This window comes from Taeniopygia guttata, chromosome 5 (assembly GCF_048771995.1).
Source record: "Taeniopygia guttata chromosome 5, bTaeGut7.mat, whole genome shotgun sequence".
NCBI lineage: Eukaryota > Metazoa > Chordata > Aves > Passeriformes > Estrildidae > Taeniopygia > Taeniopygia guttata.
Genome location: NC_133030.1, coordinates 15,062,459 through 15,085,024, shown reverse-complemented (window position 1 = coordinate 15,085,024; position 22,566 = coordinate 15,062,459). Strand labels below are relative to the sequence as shown.

General features: G+C 43.7%; 2 protein-coding genes across 6 annotated transcripts; one reads left to right on the top strand and one right to left on the bottom strand.

The window, feature by feature from the left end:
• Positions 1-1,534: 1,534 nt before the first annotated feature.
• Positions 1,535-6,818, bottom strand: LOC100228652 (calcitonin gene-related peptide 1). 3 transcript variants are annotated; one of them, XM_030273836.4, is made up of 5 exons: positions 6,664-6,793; positions 5,604-5,699; positions 5,179-5,310; positions 2,298-2,485; positions 1,535-2,005 (listed from the first exon to the last, which is right to left on the bottom strand). In XM_030273836.4, exons 2-4 carry the CDS (start codon positions 5,687-5,689, stop codon positions 2,323-2,325), a joined length of 381 nt encoding a protein of 126 aa, XP_030129696.1. In that variant the 5' UTR covers positions 5,690-5,699; positions 6,664-6,793; the 3' UTR covers positions 1,535-2,005; positions 2,298-2,322. The 3 variants fall into 3 exon arrangements, with proteins under 3 accessions (XP_030129696.1, XP_030129698.1, XP_030129695.1); XM_030273838.4 differs by having other exon boundaries at positions 2,298-2,482; XM_030273835.4 differs by lacking the exon at positions 1,535-2,005 and having other exon boundaries at positions 2,434-4,376; positions 6,664-6,818.
• A 9,225-nt stretch (positions 6,819-16,043) lies between these two features.
• On the top strand, positions 16,044-22,020 carry CYP2R1 (cytochrome P450 family 2 subfamily R member 1). Of its 3 annotated transcripts, XM_030273834.4 has the most exons (5): positions 16,044-16,384; positions 18,049-18,190; positions 18,480-19,112; positions 20,171-20,500; positions 21,110-22,020. In XM_030273834.4, the coding sequence occupies exons 1-5, from the start codon at positions 16,067-16,069 to the stop codon at positions 21,283-21,285; spliced, it is 1,599 nt and encodes a 532-aa protein (XP_030129694.4). In that variant the 5' UTR covers positions 16,044-16,066; the 3' UTR covers positions 21,286-22,020. The 3 variants fall into 3 exon arrangements, with proteins under 3 accessions (XP_030129694.4, XP_072785753.1, XP_072785754.1); XM_072929652.1 differs by lacking the exon at positions 18,480-19,112; XM_072929653.1 differs by lacking the exon at positions 16,044-16,384 and having other exon boundaries at positions 18,052-18,190; positions 18,916-19,112.
• Positions 22,021-22,566: the final 546 nt, after the last annotated feature.

Genomic DNA, 22,566 nt, shown 5'->3' with positions numbered 1-22,566 from the left:
GACAAGGTAAAAGCCAGCACCAAGGCTACTTGAATGTTGTATGTGTCAGGTTTATGCTGTGGTGTCCAATGTTGTTCTGAGGAAATCCTCTGCATAACTTTGTTAAACTGAAAAGAGGGACTAATCGTTTTTAGATTACTGACATTCAACTATGCAGAGCCTCAGGTGTCTCTCAGCAGAGACTGGCTGTAAAAGCGAAAAAATAAACTGCCTGACCATTTAGTCTTCAAAGCCAGAAGGGGCCTATAGGCATTGCCTGGCTTCTTATTGAATATTGAATCACTAAAATACATGTATTCACCCCAAAGATTGTACTTAGCAATCTATCTTGGAGAAGATTAAACTGCTGAGTGCTGTATTAGGAAGAAACACAGCTGCCACCTGTGCCCAGAGGATCTGCAGTGACAGGGAAAGGTGTTGCTGAGGTTGCCAGGCAATCCCAGCATACGACCCCCACTTTGTGTAAAAGAAAAATGAGGAAAAATACCCGAAACGTAGCAACAAACACTTACAGCTCCAAAACTTTGGTCTAACCCAAGCAGATCCTTGCACAAAGACAGTGCCGTGGTTCATCTCCTGCAAGGCCTGCTGTGTACACAGACTCACCAGGGCTGGTGCTCCCCGAGGAGCAAACACGCAGCCAAGGAGCGAGCACGGGCTGGAAGTCACTGGCTGGCCTTGCTGTCCAAGCTCCTCTTTGTGACACCTGCAGCAGAGACACAGAGAGACAGCCTGAGAACCTCCACCCCTTGCTTTGCAAGGTGGAATCTCCCCCACTGGAGATAATCCAGAGCCCTCTGGATGCAACCCTGTGCTGCAGGATGACCCTGCTGGAGCAGGGAGGTGGGACCACATGATGACCTGTGGCCTCTTCCCTCACCCGTTCTGGGATTCATCTGAATTGATGAAGCAGATTTTAGGGTCAGGCTGTAAAGCACGAAACAAATCTAAACAAATATCTGACTCAGCTACTAAACTGAAACAGCAGCAGCTTTGAGAAGGAAGTTGGCAGCACCACTTAGAAGTCCATGGAATGGATCCAGCTACCCTCTTCTCCACTCACTCTAATTATTTATCCCTGATCCCTAAATAGACTCTGTCTCAGCATTGCTTCAAAGAAATGTACATTTCTGTAGCTTCTTTCTCCTCCTAATTCACTTTTTTGACTTTACACAAAAATCTACAGCGGATGTCAGGCCACTTCATCTGAACTAGAGCCTGCATAAAAAGATTTAGTTTTAAACTACACAATGAAATTTGACCCCATGTTTTTACTAGATGTACCTGTGGCTTCATCTTATTTTTCTAGCAGAAGTCTCACTAAGTGGCATCTTTTGAGTCATTTGGGGCTTTTTTTAATACATATAAAAAGCAGCTATTCCTTCTGCTCTGAACTTTTGACTCAAATCCTAGTATTTATAGTTAATAAGGCTGGAGCAGATCAATGGACTAGCTGATCTGCAATGATGTTGGTTTGGTGCCACATGTCTCCAGAAGCATGTCCAAATGAAAAATCAGTTTCTCAATCCAAGTGTATCTAAAATACTTTTTTTAATTTTGCGTAAATTCACAAATAATACAATACTGAAGTGATTTCTTTTTTTTTTAAACATACTGTACAATCAGGATAGTTAAGTGTTTTACATCAAGGCACAGCACACTGTATAATACACATATGCCTTGCCAGGCAGCAGTTTAGTATAATCCCCGAGATTTGGCAGTAGGGCCAGGATAAGTAGCATGGATCACATAAGCTGGAAGATAAATAAATAATAGATGCCGTCACATTTTATTTGAAATAGAGTTGCATATAAAAAGAATATACAATAATTTAACTTTAATAACTAGATTCTCTTTTACTATACATAACAGAAGTGTTTTCATTTGTATTAAATAAAACATTTTAAATAGTAGGATGAAAAATTAATCTTTTTGGTGGTCTTGGTTTATGAAGAAGAGTTGCTTCCATTAGAAATTAAAGTCGAGTTTTCGGTTTCATTGCAATCTGTAAGAAAGAACACCAGAGTTACTGATACATTGATAATGAAATGTTGGTGGTAAAACAAGCAAACAATTCCAACCAAATTTTTGTGTTTAGTTAATGCACTGTGAAAGTAGTTACCCAAGCAGAACATCTCCAAAAGCCCTTGTGCACACATCTTTGTTCGATTTGTAGCATCTTTTTTCTTTTTACACTCCCCCTGTCTTCTCAGAGGTGACCACTGCAGGTCTGTTATTCCCCCCACACAACTAAAACGTTGGAGATGCCCAGGTTCTGTTTGGTGCTGTGCATTTACCGTGGTCACATCACCATTCAGCCTCTCATATCTGCACACTTCTTCTCCGCCTGCCGAAGGCCTTGGAACCCACGTTGGTGGGGACAAAGTTGTTCTTGCCCACTGCCCCTGACCTGCTCAGGAAGTCTGCCAGGCGGTGGGTCACACAGGTGGCTGTGTTGCAGGCCCTCTTCTGTGCTGTTACACTGCTTTTCAGGAGGAAAAGGAAGAGTTAGTTCCTGCAGCACGAACCCTGCATGCAGTGAGACATCACTATGACTAGCAAAGGTTCTGTTGCAGGATTAAAAGTAGGCTGGCTGTGCAGCAGGCATTTGCACCTTCTGTGCATGGCTTTTAACTGCTAAAAGAAGCTTCTTTATGGCTTTCTCAGTGTCAGGATCACTTTATAAAAGCAGCTGGACTGAAGATTAAATCCAGGCCAGATTTTCAGCTGCACCTGGGCTACTGCCTGCCTCCAGCCAGGCATTATGGCCATGGAAAGGAGCTGAGGAGGTTCAGATCTGGAGAATTTAAACAATCCCCTCTTCCTCCAAAAACTCACATTTGTATCTTGCTTGAGGTGCTCCTGAAAGGCAGTAGCCAACACAGACTTTTCACTTCTCACTCCAACACCTGTACTCCCTAACAGCCAGAAAACACATGGACTTGCAGCATCACTGATCACTACAGGAGCTCTGTCAGTGACTGACTAGCTGCCTTCAGAGCTGAACCACACATAAATACACTGCTTCCAGGTGCTTAGTGAGAATGGGAGAACCTCCCTTTCCTCCAGCTAGACCTTTGTCTAGTACAGAACTTCTCCATGGGGCAGTTCAGACTTGGACATTATCAGTTCTCTGCTCACAATTCAGCTTACAGCTAAGAGTTGTGCTAGATGGGGAGCTTCAAGGAAAATGCATTCAGACAATCCCCGCTTGAAGAATTTTCTACTAAAGCAGTGAGTTTTTCTTGCAGTAGGAGGGATTTTTCTCAGCTAAGCATCACAAGGCAGTTTACTAATTTTAACAATGAAGAGTTGTTTTTACAATCAATGCCAAGTTTTTGAAAGAGGCCTCTAATTACATGATAGATGCGTGCTGCAACAGAACTGTAAAGAAATCTGGGTTTGGCTCCTAATGCAAGATAACCTAAGGCAGGTGAATTGTAAATCAACACAAATACCTTAAAGGTACATAAGTTTTAAATATAGTGCAAAGACCTAGTGTAAAATAAGAAAAGAAAAAGACCACAAAATTCTTACCTGGACATGTTCAGTACCCAGTTTTAAACAGGATTACATTTCTAGTTTGTTAGAATGAATATGTATGAGCCTCCCTGTTTTCTTTGCTTCTCAGGGTCCCTACCAAAGGATTGCATGCATGCCTGATTATAGCAGTACATATCAATTTATATGTATTTTGACTTCTAAGTTCTCTTTGAACTTTTCTAGAAGTTACTAGCATTACTTCTATTGAACATCAAGACAAGTTGCAAAACATTTCTAACCTCTTCTAGAAATCTCACATTCTAAAACAAAATGTTAAACCAAGCAGATCTAACCCTTATAGAAAAATAGGTTTATTGAACAAGTGCATGGGTATGCACAAAAGAAAGAATCTACTTGTATATTTAGCAGCCAGAAATGAAGAAATTTTTGGGAGTTTTTTTTTTAATCAATATCTAAGAAAATCATTTGGAATGTCAAGGCAGTGCTGATCATTTTTATTTATTTTTTCCCCTAGTTTGGTATGCATGTTATATTCTTGGTCTTCCTAACATTAGGTCCATCTTAAACATTCTCTGTCGAAAAACAGAATCAAAAGAAGACAGCAAAGTTAGCAATCAAAGTTATATCCACATGCATCTGGTCAAAAAAGGGAAAGGGGGAGAAATAAGCATGTCTAGTTGTTTCCTAGGGGTTCCCCATAGTTTGCATAGCGTTCATGTTCCAGGTCACTCAGCACACTCCGTTTCTTGCCAGGAGTTCCAGCCCCGACGTCAGTGCGAGGGTAAGTTTGCAATTTGTGCAATTCTTGAGACAGTTTGCCCAGCACACAAGTACTCAGACTGGCACAGCGTTTGGAAATGGGTTTATCCAGGCTGCAGGGGGGAAAAAAATAAAAACATGCCCAAAGGAAGAATAACCCCAAGCATGCACATTCATGCATTTCTTCCCTGCACAAAAGATCTACTGTTAGGAAACTTAAATTCATTCAAAATAAATCCGAACCCTCCACATCACATTCCATGCAAGGCAAATCCATATAGAAGCAGTCAGAAGGAAAACACCATTTGTTAATGAATCCAGTTCTGTTGACAAGCAAGTCCATTAGCCTTTTTGGATGCTCATACAGTCAGAGGTCAGGAAGTTAACTTCCCCCATATCCAGCATGCTGTTCAGTGTCTCATCCATCCCCATGCACTGCAATGCAAATCCTGTTAGGATAATGCAAATGCTGCTGCATGCCTTTGGTCCCAGGAGAGTGGTGCTGCGTGCATCAGGAGGAAAACATCCCTCCTGCCAGGGACTTTCCATGCCTTACAACAGCATGCACTTGCACGACAGAGAATCCAAGAGTGACTGAGAAGTCCCCTGACACTCCCACTGGGAAGACATACCTTTTGCTGCTATATTTTAACACAACCTACTCATTCAAGCTCAAGTTGCCCTCCACTTTCAGAAGTAAGAGATAGATAAGAGGCAGGTTAACTAGGTGGAAGCCATTCCCTAGACACCAACACTAGGATGCCTCTGCAATATCATCCTTTATCACTTAGCCATAACCCCAAGACAACAAAAAAATCTTGACCTGCAGAGGGTCTGCTCAAATGGTTTTTGCTAAATATCAAACATATAACACTCCCACATTGTTTTTCTGCTGCCCAGGACTGCAGTCCTTACCTGTTCCCCTCGGAGGCTTGCTCCATCTCTTCTGCTGTCATCTGTATGAACTCTTTCACCAGCGCATTTAATAACCTCCGAGCTTCGTACTCACTGAGAGTCACTCGATCCGTTATGGACTCCAAGCCAGGTCTGGGCAGAGGCAAGGGAAACAGGGTGAGTAAAGCCCAGACTGCTGCAGGGAGAGGGGTTTGGCAGGCTGTGTGTCATTGACAGTGCCTTTCAGGGGGTGAATGTGCAAAGCCCGATGCGCTCTCCTCACACGCAGCGTTGGGAGGTTTAAAGATGGAATCAAAACGCCCCAGCACAAAAAGCAGCCACCTTTCTCCTTCACCGTGGTCTGTTTCTCTCCTGGACCTCTCAAGAATATTAAGTATTTTCATACCATTCAGACAGAGCACTCAGCAACAGGACCAGCTTCTTACCTGACTGGGGCTGCCTGGAAGCTGTCCATCTGGCACACAACCAAGGCATAAACAGCAAGGAAAGATGAAATCTTCAGCATAACCATGATTTCCTCTCTACAACAAAGAGGTACATCAAGCAATGGCTGTTTTCCAACCCTCTCAATTTTGCAAGTTCCACTAAAGAGGTCATTGCTTCCTAACCACAAGCAGCACAAATATGAATCACTTTATATTTTAAATCCACCTTTTTGTTTATTGTGATTATTGCTACTGTGCTTTAGTTTTCTCAAAATTTTATTATAGCTTGGCTCTATTACAGGGCAGAAAAATGTGGCTTTTAAGAGCTGCAGTTATTTGCATTCAACTTAAAGCAGTTTTCCTCAAACTGGCAGAAAACGCGTTCCTGTGACTACTGCACACAATGTCACAGACTGTGTGTCCAACACGGACAGATATAAATCACAAGGCAAAACAATAAGTGTTTAACATTTTTGAGAACAAAGTGCCCTTGTTAGCACTTTACCTGAAGTTGCTTGCCTCTTGCCAGCCAGCACACTAACACCCCCGTTCAGATTACACTAAAAATTAAGTAGTTTAATTTCAATAAATACTTCTACACTGAAACCAGAGAAGAGAATAGGTTAAAAATCAGTCATAAGCACAAAAGCTGTAAAAATATCTATTGTTGATGACATGATATACACCTCTCTCACAACATCAGTGTCTTGGACTCCAAGAAGCACATCACAACTACCACATCATCCTCATGTCTGCCAGCTCCCAGTACTCGACGGGGACTATGAGCCAGCTTCCAAAGGATGCCCCTCTTCCCCGCGGCGCCCCGGCCGTGACCTTTGCCGCAGCACTTTGTCCTGGCCGGACAAAGCGGCACAGGCGTCTCACAGGCGCATCGGCGGGGTAGGAAGCGACCGAGCGGGGAAGAACCGACCCCGCCGCCTCGGCTCTCGCTGCCCCGCGCACACGAGCCCACCACCGGCGGCACCAAAGCCTCCGGCAGAGACGCGGGGCTGCCGCCCCCCGGCCCGCCCGGCGCGGGGAGCAGCGGCGCGGCGCTTACCGGGTGCGGAGCGGAGCGCGGGCGGAGGAGCGGGCGCGGTGCCGGTGTCGCCGCCGAGCCGCGGTGTCACGCACTGCCCGCCGCCCCCTTTTATACCTGCCGCCGCCGCCGCCTGCGTGGGCGCCCGCGCGCGCCCGCCAGCCAATCACCGCGCCGGGGCCCGGTCCTCCACTGGGCGCCGATTGGACCCGGCGGTGACGTCATGGCCCGCTCCTTGAGAGTCCCATTCACAAAAAACGCGGCGCGGCGCGGCGCGGAGCGAGGCGCGGCCGGGGCGCTGCGCAGGGCGGGGCGGGGGGGCCGCTCCCGCCGCTGCACCGCTCACGCGTGGCGACCTCTGCAGCGGTGGGACCGCATTGCAGAGCGGGGCCGCTCCCTCCCCGGGAATTCCCGCCCCTGCCGGCGCCCCGACAGCCGCCGCGTGTGGCTGGCGAGGGTTCCGCACCGGCGGGATGTGCAGCGGGGCAGGGGCAGGGCGGGCGGCAGCGCCGATCGCTGCCCGAAGGGAGCACACCGGGGCCCCCTCAGCTCCTCGGCAGAGGAGGGAGCGCTGCCGGCGGCACCTGCCGCTCCTCACCGGGGCAAGGAACAAAGTGGCACCTGCGAGCGGCCCCGTGGCGGCAGCGAGCGGCTCCCGTGCTCTGTCTTACCGGGAGCCCGCACTGTCCGCCCGGGCCAGGGCAGCGGAGTAACTCCGCGCTCCGAGAGGAAACTATCAGCAACACCAGCATCTCCGCCGCACAACTTCAGGAACAGGTGCGGCGCCTTTCCGCGCACGGAAGAGGCGCCCGGGAAAGGGGATTACCGGGCAGCTGCGCGCCGCCCATGCATCACCCGCCGAGGACCCTCTGTCACGGCAGCACCTGCCCGCTCAGGATGTTTGCCCAGGCGCAGCGAGCACCGGCCCGGCGGGGGCGGGGAGACTCGACACGGGGGAGGGGGGACACAACCGTGCTGCCGCCGGAGCGAGAACGGGGAGGGGGAAAAGCGGCCCGGGAGAGATGCTCCGCAGCGCCTGGGCGCAGAGAGCGCTTCCACCGCCCCCCGATAGGCCGGGAGCGCCTTTCCTGCCCGCCCGAAGGCGCTGGCGTTTGCCGCGCACGGCGGCACCGGCGGCACACGGGCCGGGCAGGGATGCTAAGGGTCCCCGACCGTCCTCGGGACCCCCGGTGCGACGGGGCCAGTCCCCGCCCCTGCCTCGCCGCCCTGCAGCTCTTCTCCGCTCCCGGCGGCTGCGGTGGGAGGAGACGCCTGTGCCGCTGGCGCCGGCCCCGGCGGCGTGCGGAGCCCCGCGCACGCTGCGCGGCCGCGCAGGGAGCGGGTGACCGGCGCGGCTGGATGGCGTTTTCGCCGTTCCTATGGATGGGGAGCTTTCCCGGGAACATCCCGGCCGCTCCTCGTCTATGTGTCTGCAGCCGCTGATGACTGTCACTCCCGGTGGCAGAAACCCTGTGTTCACCGGGAGATGGATAAACCTGGGGAGAACCGCGGGGCGGGTGATGTTCTGTTGATGAGATTTTAGCTGGGAAATTTAGAGAAAAACCCACGAACATACAGAAAGCACTGGCGAGCGGCTGCCGTCCGGGGACGGATGGCCGTGTCCCTCGCCATCCGCCTTTTGGGGTGCCCCGGCCCCCTTCTCTCCCTGCATGGGGGCGGCCGCCGCGCCGCTTCGCCACCCTCGTTTTGCAGAACGACGATTGCAAAACCCTCTCGGGTTTTGGGGTCTGGCTTCTGCTTTTTTTTCCAAGTGATAACCCAGACCACTTTTGGGTTTGGGTTGATTTCTTCCCCCCGCTCCCCCCCAACACGTCTTCGTACCCCTTCACGAGCGGCAGCCCTCGAGGGGGTGGCAGAGGGGATGCTGCCTGGAAGGTTGTCTCCTCCCCCCCAGCTCTGCCAAATTTGAAAGTTCGTTTTAAATAGCAGCCCCCTCGCACGTATGCTCACCACGGGAATCCCCCGGGAGAAGAAGTCTAAGTATTTGATTTAAAATCTATTCCGTTTCCACGACTTCTGTTTTAAGGTAGTTTTTCTGAGGATGTATTTACAAATATTAGGCAGCACCTAAAGGAATGGGTCGGCTTTGGTTTTGCTGTTTTAATATGATTTATACAGGTACACCAACGGAAATAAAGTGCAGAAATTTAAATTATTGGGCTGCCAGTTTGATATTTCTCTCTAACTCCACTCTTCCTCTTGTCTTCCTATGCTAACAGCTAATTGTTCCCATTTCCTTTGGGGAATTATTTACTCCGCATCCACATTGAATATTCCTGGGATTAAAGTTAAAACAATAAAATTCCAGACGATTCTTTTGTAAAAGCATATTTCAGTTTTCTCCTTTCTGAAGGAAAAAGCTAAATTTTGCCTTGTGGCTGATTGCAGACAGTTCAAGCCTTTCTCCTGCCAGTGTGGCTCGGTCCGGGGCTGGAGGATTTCAGGTGCCAACATTTCTACTTTCAGCTTTCACAGGAAGGAGCGTAAATTTAAACCAGCAGGTACGAATGCCAATAGATCCACTCCTGAGCACGCAGAGATGATGTAGCACTTGGATGTTGGCAGGCACTTGGGCTGCTCCTTGCCAGCGCTAATGGAGGGACTCCCAGCTGGAACGCTTGTCCTATTCCCCCCCTCCCCCTTAGCTATATGTCATCCGGTCTCCCCAAACGTATTTTCTTTTTGCAAATTTTCTCTTGTACGTGAGATAGAGAAGAAGGGCAGTTGACCAGTTTGTCTGATTTTGAAGTTGGAAAAAAGAGACAAGGTTTTCACAGGATGACATTCTTCTCTTGCTTGATAAATCCAAAACTAGAGGGGAAGTGTTCATGCAAAATCTAGCAGAGAGGTGTGCTCTGTAGCACTGCACTAAGAAAGTGAGGCATTTACTGAAACAATCTGTTCTGCCTTTTTCAATGCTGGGTATAGATTCAAAGCAGATTAAATAAAAAGCAACAGAATTATGGAATTTATTTGTTTGTTTGTTTGTTTCAAGAAATCAGATTATCTAATAAAACCCCCAGCTCAAAATAAAATAAATTTCATTTTCAAATAAATTTGTTTTAATCTGTTGACAATAAGAAAAAAAACTGGGCTATTTTATAGTGACTATCTCTACACTAGATGCAACTTTTTACATTATACTCTTTATAATAATTTAACCAATACATTTAGAAGTGTGACCATTTTTTTCTACCATAAATATTGCCATTATGTTGAAAAGCCACAGATACTGTAGTGAATTTCTGAAATGCTAGCAGATGGCATGCTGGTAAACAAAAATACCACATTTATATATTATGGTGCAATTTTTGGTCAATACGAAAATGCAAGTCTTCAAGAAAGATAAGACTGTGAGCTGCACAGGTAAAATCTTCATTCCCACAATTGGTTCATATCAGAGAAAAGTGGACCCTACAAAAATGAAAGGGGAGACAGTGATGAGGTGGCAGTGATCCATAAGCACAGTAAGTTCTCCACGAGGGAGGTGATTGTGATTTTAGGTCTCTAGTCTCTCTAAGTTTGTTCTTCATAACAACTAATCGAGATTTTTCAGGTAAGGACAAGTTATGGTAAAGCCAGCCGTAAAAATCACATGCTCTTTCTTTACAAGGAGAATGTGGGGAGTCACTTCTCTGAGTTTTTGGTGGATGCATGTTCTTTCTGATCCAGGATCCTGTTTCATGAACAGCCAGCAAACACTGCTCCTTAAAAAGACTCCATAAGCCACGTGGGGCAAGGTGCACAGAGCTAACATTTTAACATTTCATTGTAACTCGTTCTGCAGAAAATGAAAATAGCTAAGCCAGAGTTCATGGGGTTGTGCTGCTGTAAAAGCAAGCTGTCTGTTAGCAGGAGCATCTTGTTTGAGCCCTGGGAGGTAACCCTTACACTTTACTTTTTGCTAAGAAGATCTAGATCAAAAATACTTGGGCAGGTTGGAGAAAGTCCAGAAAAATGCCAGTAGGGATTATCAGAGATTCCATATAAGGATTTAGAGAAACAAGCTCAAAGACCAGGGAAACGTAATAGAAGGAAAGACCATGGAGAAAGATGATAACAAAAATATAAACACTTGTCCTGAAACAATAACAATCTGTAATCTGGTACTACATTATATATATATATATATATAATATATATATTATGTATATATATATATATATATAGTGTCTTGAAGGGCAACAAAGGAGACACCACACATGAGAAAAGCTTTCTACAGTTTTTTTTAATGACAGGTAAGACTAGGTTGCTTTTCAGTTATGGCCCTGAAACCTTCTTCAGTGGAGGAATTCATGGCGTGTTACTCTAGCATCTGTCAGGAGTGACATATATAGGTGAGATGCTCTGGAAAGGAACATAATCCCTTATATTTGTTCTTTTCATGTCTTTCTCCTCCAGTTTCTGTGACACCATAATCTGAAAAACTGGAGAATGGCCTAAACTCTGAAACCAACACCATAACTTTTGTAGGCATTTGGTTTTGCAAAAGTTGCATCCCTAACTGGTCAAATTGTTTCCTCAATCCTGCTCCCATAGTCTCTGAAAAAACATATTCAGATTTAGCATAAGCTCACATCAAGCTTATCCATATAAATAATATTGTACCAATCTATCTTGTGGTTTGGTTTGAATTTGGCCCAAAAAAAAAAAGAGATTCTTTTTTATAAAAGTGCAGTACTTTCCTGAGAACCAGAACACTGATATAAATCCCAACACTAAAGCATTTCCTTTTTAATGGACATTAAATCTGGATTTAGGCTGCTTCAGTGACTGCTTTTGAGAAAGTGGAACTGCTGTTGAGCTAATTAGTGAAAAATCTATGAATCACTGTGGAAGCAAATTTTCCTCCAAAATGCCTTAGAAGAGCTCCAAGACTGATTTATGAAAGACATTTTCAACAGAAGATCAGGGTTGCATTGGTTTAATCTCCTTGAAATCTTCTTATCACACAAAAACCCCCAAAGATTCTGCAGGCTCTGTGGCAATTTTCCTGGATATATTCAAAATCCAGTTTGGAATAATCCTTTAAAGCAGACTGGACCACACTGTCCTGCCCTGAGGTTTGCTTGGCCAGGCAGCAGGAGCAGACCACAGGGACATTTGCTATGGCTTTGTCATCTTCTGTGCTGCCTTAGCACAGCTCAGCCTCCAAGCTGGTTACTCCAGTCCTCTCCTGCCACCTGGAAACTCATTCCCTGCCTCTGACACCTGGCACAATTCCAGATTTGTCCCCAGCTACACCTCCAGCGGGCTGACAAGGAGAACCCCTCACACTCAGCTGAGCCAGGGTCAGACTTGCAGCAATTACCAGGGTAGCATTGAGGGGATACACTACAGAAGAAAATCTCACTCTGAAAATGTTTCAAAATCTCAAAATCAGCACTTACTTGCACTCCTGTTTTTTTTGGTTTTGTTTTTGGTTTTGCACTGAGCAGGTAAAATGAGAGTTGAAAAAACAAAAACAACCTAGAACAAAAAAAAACTAATCCTGTTAAACAACAGCATGGTTATAAAACTTTTTTTCCATTGCTTGCACAAGTTCTGTGATACTATCTTATATATTGTCAGAGCATGTCAGCGAAAATAGGGTGAGAAACTTTTTCAAGCCCTCAGGTTAATCCTTGCTTGTTGTTTACAGGATCTTAGAAGAGTGGAACTCCTCCTGTCATCATTTCAGCCTTTGTCTTGCCAGTACTGAGGGCTGATGAAGCCACAGGGTAACTAAAGAGTTTTCCTCAGTCCTTCCCAGAACTATGCAGTTGTCCTGACAATGTTGGGTCCTACAGCACTGATTTAGCCTCTGCCTTCAGTGAAAATTTGGGCTAAAAAAGATCTCTCTCCTTTCAGTGCTGGTAAATAGCATGTGAAGGCAAAGGCTATTACAACATAATATTTGCTAATCTACTTTCAGCAGAGTTTCTCGGAACCCATAGTCATATGAGACCATCAATTAAAAAGATGAATTTCTAAATTTATGCATAGAATTGACCTAAGTATACTCTGAAAGAACCAGAAAATAAAACAAGCCAAAACTATTTTTCAACTTAAGCCGGTCTCCAGCCTTCTGAGTCTGCTTGACAGACATGAAATGTTTAGGCACAGTAAGACTGTGATGAATAAAAAGGATGTGACTAAAGGAAAAGGTGGGGATTTTCCCAGTAAACAATCAAATTCACAAGGGAAAACATCAGAGGTGGTTTTCTGTTTTAGATAATATGTAAAGCACCAGCTTCATTACAGGCTCAGGAGATAATTGTGACATGGAAGTTGATCATTCACTGTGATGACACAGGTTAAAAAGAACTTTGTGAGTGTAACAGATAACATCTGCACACCAATCTAAACTTGTCAATGGGCTTGTGAAATCAATTTCTTTCATGACAAGCCTGCTTGTTTTACATACATCTGTAAATATCTCTCTCTTTTCCCCAATCCACCATCGAAGGCAAGCAGCAAAATTTTTACACATCTGTCTATAAAGTTGTTTTCCTACACTTTATAAATCATGTCATGATTTCACTGTACAAGAGACATTGCTATAGGGATGGAAAACACTCTAACCTGATAAAGGTTTACCTTGTTCCAGCTACAATGTCAGCTCTGAAGAACAAGAAAACCAGAGCTTGTTTCAAAGTTGTCGCTAAATACAATTTTGTGAGATTTTTAATGGAAAGTGGAAACAACTTAATATTTCTCCCCAGAGTTATCACCAAGATCTTAACATTGCTACTCAGAGAACAGCCACACCTGGCTGTATATTTCTTCAAAAGTCAATATATACATACATACATAAGTATGAGTAGTCAAAGAATACAAAGCCAAATAATTGCTCTCTGATTTTCCTGAGAAGACAGGAACACAATAATTTCCTGTTACTCCAACTTCTGCTTATAGAATTTCCAGTGTAAAGTAATTGTAAAACTTGATGACTAGAATGTTTTAGAATTTAATAAAGATACATGCTTTAATGGGTTTCTTTACTCGGCCGTCATTTTTATAATTGAAATAAAAAAACCTTTATTCATCCTATGAGTTTGCTCATTTGATCATCCGTGATTAAGATGAGTAAAACGTTCCCAAAGAAGCAATTCAGCACAAACTGCCCACACACTTCTGAAGGAAGGAATGAATGAATGAATGAAACAAAAAAATTAAAAATAAAAAGATCAATCAGAAACTGGCAAGGAATCCTATGCTTGGACAGCAATTGGAGTCTTGCATCCCTAAACCTGCATCCTTAAGTGATTTCATCTGTCTACAAGAGTTTATTTATCACTTAGTTTTGACAAGTTTCAGTCATCTTTGTCCATGCTGCTGCTTTTTACTTCCATTTAATCATGCATCCTTTAGAGGTTCTTGGATCTTTAATCTTGGTTGACTCACTATCTTTTAGCATTTGGCTTGACCAAAATGGATTTTATTTTTCTAATCATGCTCTTCAGTTTCCCTTCCTCGGTTACAGTGGTTAATATCACTGTCTCTTCTCCTTCCCCACAGCTCAGACACTGTGGTAAGGTCAGTTTTGACTGTTCTCTCCTCTGCTTGAAGAGAATTGTCAAATATTGTTGGCTTTCCCTCCTCTACAAGTCTATTCCTCCATTTTTTGTAAAATATTTGGACTTTTCTTCTCTATCTTTTTTTCTTCTCTTCTTGAGCCCTTCCTATACTATTTTTTTCCCTTTTTCCCCCTTCAAAATGCTTGCTGCCAAAACTGTTAATTACCTTTCTTTTCTTACACAGATGCAGTGGAAATCATGATCATCTAAAACTTTGAGTATATAACAATTAAATAACAGAGCATTGAAGATAAGCTGCAAAAATAAATCAAAGCAATAGCAACTCTTCCTATGTTTTCTCAGATACTTAAGCACGTGCACATCTTACTGAATCCCTTGGCAATTTCTCTTCATTCTTCCTCTGACTGGAGCCAAGCTGAGTTCCTGAATATTTGGTGAGAATTCTTTAGGCACTGACATTGAAAATACTGGTATTTTCTGCAACTATGACCCAAATATCACCATTATTAAGACATCAGGCGGTATCACACTGAAATAAAGGATGAAGAAATAATTTGGAAGAAGAATGAAAAAAAGAAACCTCCAGCAGGGCTGAAGCCACTTTGTATTCTGACAAACTTGGTAAGATTTTGATACAGGATGCTGGCATTGACACAAATTATTAATGAGCTCCATCAGCATAAATTCCTCCTCTGTTTAGATCTTATCAATGTTCTTAAAAATCTATGCACAGCTATTAAGATGAATTCAACAAGAAAGACATCTGAGCTTAGAAATACATGGCACAGAAAATTGTAATGGGCCAGGAATGCTCCTGGTATTCCTAAAATTGCCTGTAAGATAGTAGTAACGTAATAACAAACCCAATGTGAATGGAAACAAATCTGGGTTTGTTTATGAAGTGTTTTGCCAAGAATATCACATGGCATAGCAACATTGCTCTCTGACCTCTGCCTTAACGATCTTGGCCTCTTCTGCAGCTCAAGCCCTCGCTCCTGAGCCACCATCCCACTGGGTAACAACAACCTTTGCACGCTCACAGAATCACAGAATCACAGAATAAGGAGTTTGGAAGTGACCTCTAAGATCATAAAGTCCAACAATGCTCTAACACCACAACTAGACTATAGCACTGAGTGCCAAGTCCAGTCTTTTTTTAAACATATCCAGAGATGGTGATTCCACCACCTCCCTGGGAAGACAATTCCAATATTTTATTCTTCTTTCAGTGAAAATTTTTTTCCTAACATCCAACCTAAACCTTCCCTGACGTAGCTTGGGACTTTATGTCAGTCAATGGATGTAAGTCATTGTATGTGTGATCTCCGTGCTGCTTGGTCACAGGGGCTGGGGACATTCACACATCCCTCCGTGCTGCCTGCGGGGGCAGGGACCCTTTCCTGCCGCTGTCCGGCGGGGCCGTGGCCGGGTGAGGGAGCTCAAGTCGGGCTGTGCAGCACAGGGAGCCACGGGCAGGGCAGCGGGAGATCCGCGCAGCCAGCTGCTGCACATCTGCCAGGACAATCACTGCGGGCTTCACCGGCCCAAGGCTCCCCAAGCCCGAAGCGTGTCCGGGAAAGACACCTGGAAACTGCGCGTCGGAGATTCTACACGGACTTAACAAGGAGCAAAGAACTGCTGGTTCCTTTCTCCGCTCATCCCGCATGGTGGGCGTGCGGGGCGCGCAGCCAGCGGTGCGCTCCGACGCTCCATAAACCCCGAGCGACCAGCCCCGTGTTATTCCAAGGGGAAAAAAAATTAAAAAGAAGGAGATAAAAAAAAAAAAAAAAAAAAAAAAAAAAAAAAAGAGAGAGAGAGAGAGAGAGAGAGAGAGAGAGAGAGAGAAGCGCTCCTGACGCGGCGGGCGGAGCCTCCACGGGCCAATGCTCGGCGGCAGGACGGGACCAGAGGAGGAAGCGGCGGCGGCGGCGGGGCCGATGCGGGTGGCGGCGGCGGAGCCGGGGGCGCGCCCGGGCGCGGCGACAGCGACAGCGGCAGCGGGCAGCGGCGCCTGGCTGCTGCCGCTGGCGGCGGTGCTGGCGCTGCTGCTGTCGCTGGTGGTGCGGCAGCTGCTGAAGCAGCGGCGGCCGCCCGGCTTCCCGCCCGGCCCCGCGGGGCTGCCGCTGCTCGGCAACATCCCCGCGCTGGGCGCCGAGCAGCCGCACGTCTACCTGCGGCGGCAGAGCCAGATCCACGGGCAGGTACCGCCGCCCCGGGGCCCGCGGGAGCGGGGAGGGCCGGCCCGGGCAGCCGCGCACGGGATCCGCCCGCGGAGCTGCCGCCCTGCCCGGATGCGGCGGGCGGAGCGCCCCGCCGGCAGCGGGAGCGCCGGGCAGGCGGAACCGCGCCTCCAAGCACCGGCAGCGCGGTATTTGAGATCCTGACAGCCCTTTTGCGAAACTATGTAAAAACGAATCCTTTTCTTTTCTTTTCCTTTCTTTCTTTTTTTTTTTTTTTTTTTTTTTTTTTTGGTACTTCTATATCGGGCTTTTCTTTCCATCAGCCAGTGTTAACCAGCCAATCTCCTCTTCCGAGCTCCGTAAAAGTTAACTCCGAACTAGATCGAACATGTATTTTGGTAACTAAAAAAAAAAAAAAAATGTTCTTTAAGCAAAGTACTAGGGCAAGTAGAACGGAAATAGGAAGGAAAATGTGCTGTCGAATGAAGCAAGATTTCTACTTGCCTGTAGTGCTGTATGGAGTTTCAGTCATCTGCTGTCAGAAACAATCCTGTAGAATTTGAGGGAAACAGCATATTAGGATTTAGAGGACTCTGGAAAAATATCTGGGGGACTCTGGAAAAATACAATCAAAGGTTTTTTGGTTTTTTTGGTTTTTTTTGTTTTTTTTTAAATCATGTATGATACAGGAACAAAGATCAATAAGTTAGACCAAAGTATACAAAACTCACAGACGGTTTGCAGAAATATACTGGGATTGTCTTCTTGACACGTAAAAAAGAAGAGCCATTATAACAGTGAAAATACCAGGTTTTCTAAAATAAAATAGACTAGTAGAATCATTTAGGTTAGAAAAGACCCTTGAGACCATCAAGTCCAACTGTTAACCCAGCATTGCCAAGTCAGGCACTAAACCACATCCCCACATGCCACATCAGCTTTTAAATGCCTCCAGGGATGATGACTCCACCACTTCCCTGGGCAGCCTGCTCCAGTGCCTGACAACCCTTTGGGTGACAACCCAGCTGTAACAGAATGTATAATTAGGCTAACACAGTTTCATATTGTGGAGGCCACCAGCTTTGACATGGAAAAAAAAATCTAAATATTTGTAATGGTAAAAATACAGATTTCTAATGCTGAGGGAATGTATGGAAAGGAATCTAAGGTTTCAATCTTAACTTTAGGCTCAGTTTTAATTTTTAAAATGTAGATTCAGGTTTAACTTTTTTAATCCTGTGTGCCTTCTGCAGGCTGTATTGTGCCTTTCTCCAAAGGACCTTGTGCTAACCACTTGTGGAAAAGGAAGCTGGGCCTAGCTGGGCTCTGCTCTCAGTTGTTGGCTGTCACCTTGGCTCTCACTCCTCTCTAGGGACTACATGAAGGTGTCCCCAGTCCTTAATTTGGAGGGTTGGTTTCTTCAGCAGCACAACAAAGCACAGAATGTAGTGTGGGCTAATTAATTTTATATTTTATCAAAGCAAAGGAACTTACCACAGAGTCTCCTGTGCAGTGCCACAGCTGTCTCACCTCTGGTCACCTGTGTGCCCTGCTGAAGGTTATTCATCTCTGCATTTCACATTGACTTTAGTTTAGTGTCGTTTCACTTTTTCATTCCTCGTTCTCCAGACTGGGGTGTAATAGCATTTGACACTTTTTATTCCTTTTTTTCCCCCACCTCAAAGATCTTCAGCCTTGATCTCGGGGGTATATCTGCCGTTGTGCTGAATGGCTACGATGCAGTGAAGGAATGCCTTGTCCACCAAAGTGAAATTTTTGCAGACAGGCCGTCTCTCCCCTTGTTCAAGAAGCTGACAAACATGGGAGGTGAGTGCTAATCTCTTTTGTAGAAAAATGAAATTTTTGTCCCATAGATGAACAAATCACATGAAGCATCTGCTTTAGCCATTTTCTTTACTTGATGTCCTTTCTTAAAATACTTGATGCTTCCTTAAAGATATTATTTGAAAAGGAATGTCACTCATGGATTGTGTTCCATAGCAAGAGGTCCAAAATATTTTGTCTCATTTTTTTGTCTTGTTGAATAATTTTATTATCTTATAGGGGAAGAAAAATAAAGCATTGCATAAAATACTGTGTCAAAATATTTTTTCAGGCTTACTGAACAGTAAATATGGCAGAGGATGGACAGAACACCGCAAATTAGCTGTAAATACCTTTCGAGTTTTTGGATATGGTCAAAAGTCCTTTGAACACAAAATTTCAGAAGAATCTCTGTTTTTTCTTGATGCCATTGATACATACAAAGGCAGACCCTTTGATCTTAAGCACTTGATAACAAATGCTGTTTCAAACATTACTAATTTGATTATTTTTGGAGAACGTTTCACATACGAAGATACAGAATTTCAGCACATGATTGAGATTTTTAGTGAAAACATTGAATTAGCTGCTAGTGCTTCTGTATTTTTATATAATGCTTTTCCTTGGATTGGTATCTTGCCATTTGGGAAACACCAGCAGCTGTTTAAAAATGCAGCTGAAGTCTATGAGTTTCTTCATGAGCTTATTGAACGTGTCTCTGAAAATAGGAAGCCTCAGTCACCTCGACATTTCGTAGATGCATATTTAGATGAGATGGATTGCAATGGAAACGACCCAGAATCTACATATTCAAGAGAAAATTTAATTTTCTCCGTTGGAGAACTCATCATAGCTGGAACAGAAACCACAACAAATGTTTTAAGATGGGCAGTGTTATTTATGGCTCTTTATCCAAACATTCAAGGTAAGAATTTTGACATTTTGAGGAACTGATTCACTTTCCTATTCCAAATTTAAAATGCTTTTTCAAAGTGGTGCATTGATCCGTAATCATCACCAAAAAAAGCTTTGTGTGTGTATATATATATATACATATACATATATATATATATATATATATATATATATAATTCTATTACTAAACATACTATGGACAGAGGTGGAAAACTTGTTTTAAATGCAGACAAAAAGGATATCAAAAGTCGAGTGTAATGATAAAATTTTACACATATTATTTTGTGAATACGCTTTTATGAAGCTTTAATACTTTTAAGTATTTCTAATATATTTAGGTTTAGCATTGTGATGCATGATCTGTTGTTGGCAGATGTACTAATCTATGTAGTTAATAAATAATAAGAAAATGTAATTAAATATGAAAGTAATAAACTAAATTGAAAATGTACAAGTGCCAGCAAAAATGTAGATCACGTTGTGGTTAACAAGTTAGGTATAATTCTTTATATCTTAAGTGCCCCAGTTCACAACAGATTTACATATGATAGACAGGAATACTTATACTTTTGGAAGAACAGAAATGGCATTTAAAAATAAAAAGATGTGTTACAATCATTGTGAAGTAAAACAGCCGTAGATGTTTGAGTGTTAGCCCAGCCACTGTGAGGAGAAGTTTGGATTCTAGAAGTGAAGAGTCACGTTTCTGGTTTCACTGCCTTGCACTTCACTTCTCTTGCCAAAACCTTAGCAGTGCTTGGTTCAGTGCTTGGGGCTTCCAGGATTTGGAGGAAGAGAGGCCCAGATAACTTAGAAAGTTACTGCTGGTACTTGGACCAAAAAATATCACTCTAATATCAATTTCACCATTGCTTCAGAATGGGAATAATAGCAGTAACCATGGATAGGAATATAGAGTCTAAATTTAAAAGCTTTGCTACTGTTTTTTATATAAGGTATACCATGTTTCAGTATTCTTTTAAAATGTGTTTATATACAAGTATACTTTAGCATAAATTAAAATGTAAAGGCAATTACAAAATAAACCTCGGCTTTTATTCCTAACAGGGCAAGTTCAGAAAGAAATCGACCTTGTCATTGGCCCAAACAAAATGCCCACCTTGGAAGAGAAGTGCAAGATGCCCTACACGGAGGCTGTTCTGCACGAGGTGCTGAGGTTCTGTAACATTGTCCCCCTGGGGATTTTCCATGCCACTTCCAAAGACACTGTTGTGCGTGGTTACACGATTCCTGCAGGCACCACGGTCATTACAAACCTCTACTCTGTCCACTTTGATGAAAAATACTGGAGCAATCCAGAAGTGTTTTTTCCTGAGAGGTTTTTGGACAGTAATGGACAGTTTGTCAAGAAAGATGCGTTTATTCCTTTTTCCCTAGGTAAGAGCAATTCCTTCCACTGTTCCTTTTCACAAATCCAGAGCTGTGTAAAGTGTAAGGGATGGCAATAAATGGACAGAATGATATCCTCAGTTCTGATTTAAAGATATCCAATATAATCAATTTAAAGGTATTCAATATAATGTGCTCTGGAGAGAACAAATTTTAGCATAACATCTTTTATATAGATGAGCTCAGTTTTATATGTAAACTAATAAAAACCCTCCTTACAAAATTCTAATAATTGCCAGTTAATAATGACTGGCAGTAGATTTAACTAAGAAAATACTAGGGGGCAAAGGCTAAAATTCACAATGTCATTTTTTAAAGCATTTTCCATCTAGATTGACACTGCAAGACAAGATATAGTAAGTAACAAGTGTATCTAAATCAATTTGGCAGATTTGGTTTGAATGGCATTTGTGAGCAACAAATTCTCTAAAATCAGTTTCTCAGGGTAAGTTATCACCTATCCTTCTTACAAAATACTGCCAAGAGGTTCACACAGCACTCCTAGAACAGAGAAATGACCATTCCTATTCGTCATAGGAGCAGAAATGTGACTGAAGATACCGCAAACCTTTTTAAAACCTTTTTTTTTCAATTCAGGAAGAAGACATTGCCTCGGAGAGCAGCTGGCTCGAATGGAAATGTTTTTGTTTTTCACCTCGTTGCTACAACGATTTCACCTGCATTTCCCTCACGGAGTGATCCCGGAGCTGAAGCCCAGGTTAGGGATGACCCTGCAGCCGCAGCCCTACCTGGTCTGTGCCGAGAGGCGGTGAAGGGCAGGGCTGAGCTGGGCGGGTGGTGTCTTCAAGCCAGAATGACAACAATTTAAAGGACTAGTTGTTCCTTTTTACTTGGTTTTCACAGAAATAATAAAAAAAAAAAAGTGAACTGTCATTCAGATTCAGTCAAAGTAAGAAACTGAGAGTTTCTAACCAGGCAGAAGCCTGGGAAAGAGCTGAAGAGAATGTAAATAATTCTTTATCTCTCTTGTTCTCACATTGTTTATAGTTAAGTTCTATCACTGTGCGTCAAGCACTCTGCACCAATGGTGTGGGCTGTTTTCAGGACCAATGGAGTTGGTCCTCACGAAGCTCTGTATAAAAGAGCAGTGTATTTTGAATAAACCAGAGTTTTACACTCAGCAGCCTTCTCTGAGTCAGTCTTTCATTCCTGTCCTGCCTCGACAGCGACATCGAACCAAAGGTGTGGAACACATCCTGATGTTTTCACTCCAGAACACTGTATTGACTCTAACTTTTAATACGGTTTTTAAATATTTAATTACTTTGCAAGCCATTTTACTTTGAGAGGATGTTTTCATAGGCATGGAGAATATGGTTCAAAATGTTTATGCTTGAATTCATCCATGGAAATATCATTTGCATTATTCCAGCCAAGCCATCCTTTATAATTATCCACTAAATTTTCATAGCTAAAAGGGCCCTAAAATGTATATATTTAAATACCTGTAACCAAGAATAAACTATATTTTCCAGCCTTGAAAAACAGATTGTCTTTTAAAGCATTTTATCCTTCTTTCTCCTTGCCCTATCTTCCCAATTGGTCATAATTTTCTAGTGAATCAGATAACTGTGAATTCACTTTTAGGACCTTTTATGGCTTACTTCTCACTTAGCATCATACACAAAGTGTTCAGTTATTGCCATACTCCTGACAATATCAGGGCTTTTTTTCTTCAGTATATTGCATTTCCAGACCCTGTCCTCCACTGCCTCCCAATACAAAGTACTGTGTAATGATTAATCTCTGCTTAAATAGTCTGAAAAAGTATTTGTGTTACCAAAGTCACATGCAACTATACTATGAGTAAAGGAAAATAAACTGCTCACCTTCTGACCAGAGGAGAGACTTTCTGGGGAAAGCAAGTGCAATATCATGGGGAGAAACAGATTTTAAATTAATTTTAAGCACAAATCTTAGGTGTAAGGGCTACACTTGACTTCTGCCAGCTTCATTTATTATTCTTGCCAGCTCTTGCTGTGTGGTTATTGGTAGATAAAGATTTGTGTCTGCAGACCATGCAGGAGCAGCTG

Excerpts from the sequence above, each read along its gene's own strand:
- LOC100228652 (XM_030273835.4), bottom strand. The coding sequence starts at position 5,689 with ATGGTTATGCTGAAGATTTCATCTTTCCTTGCTGTTTATGCCTTGGTT. Across the intron at positions 5,311-5,603 it reads TTCCAGGCAGCCCCAGTCAG|ACCTGGCTTGGAGTCCATAA; the intron begins GTAAGAAGCTGG and ends GCCTCTGCCCAG. Across the intron at positions 4,377-5,178 it reads CAAGCCTCCGAGGGGAACAG|CCTGGATAAACCCATTTCCA; the intron begins GTAAGGACTGCA and ends TCCCCCCTGCAG.
- CYP2R1 (XM_030273834.4), top strand. The coding sequence starts at position 16,067 with ATGCTCGGCGGCAGGACGGGACCAGAGGAGGAAGCGGCGGCGGCGGCG. Across the intron at positions 16,385-18,048 it reads AGAGCCAGATCCACGGGCAG|ATCTTCAGCCTTGATCTCGG; the intron begins GTACCGCCGCCC and ends CCCACCTCAAAG. Across the intron at positions 20,501-21,109 it reads GTTTATTCCTTTTTCCCTAG|GAAGAAGACATTGCCTCGGA; the intron begins GTAAGAGCAATT and ends TTTTCAATTCAG.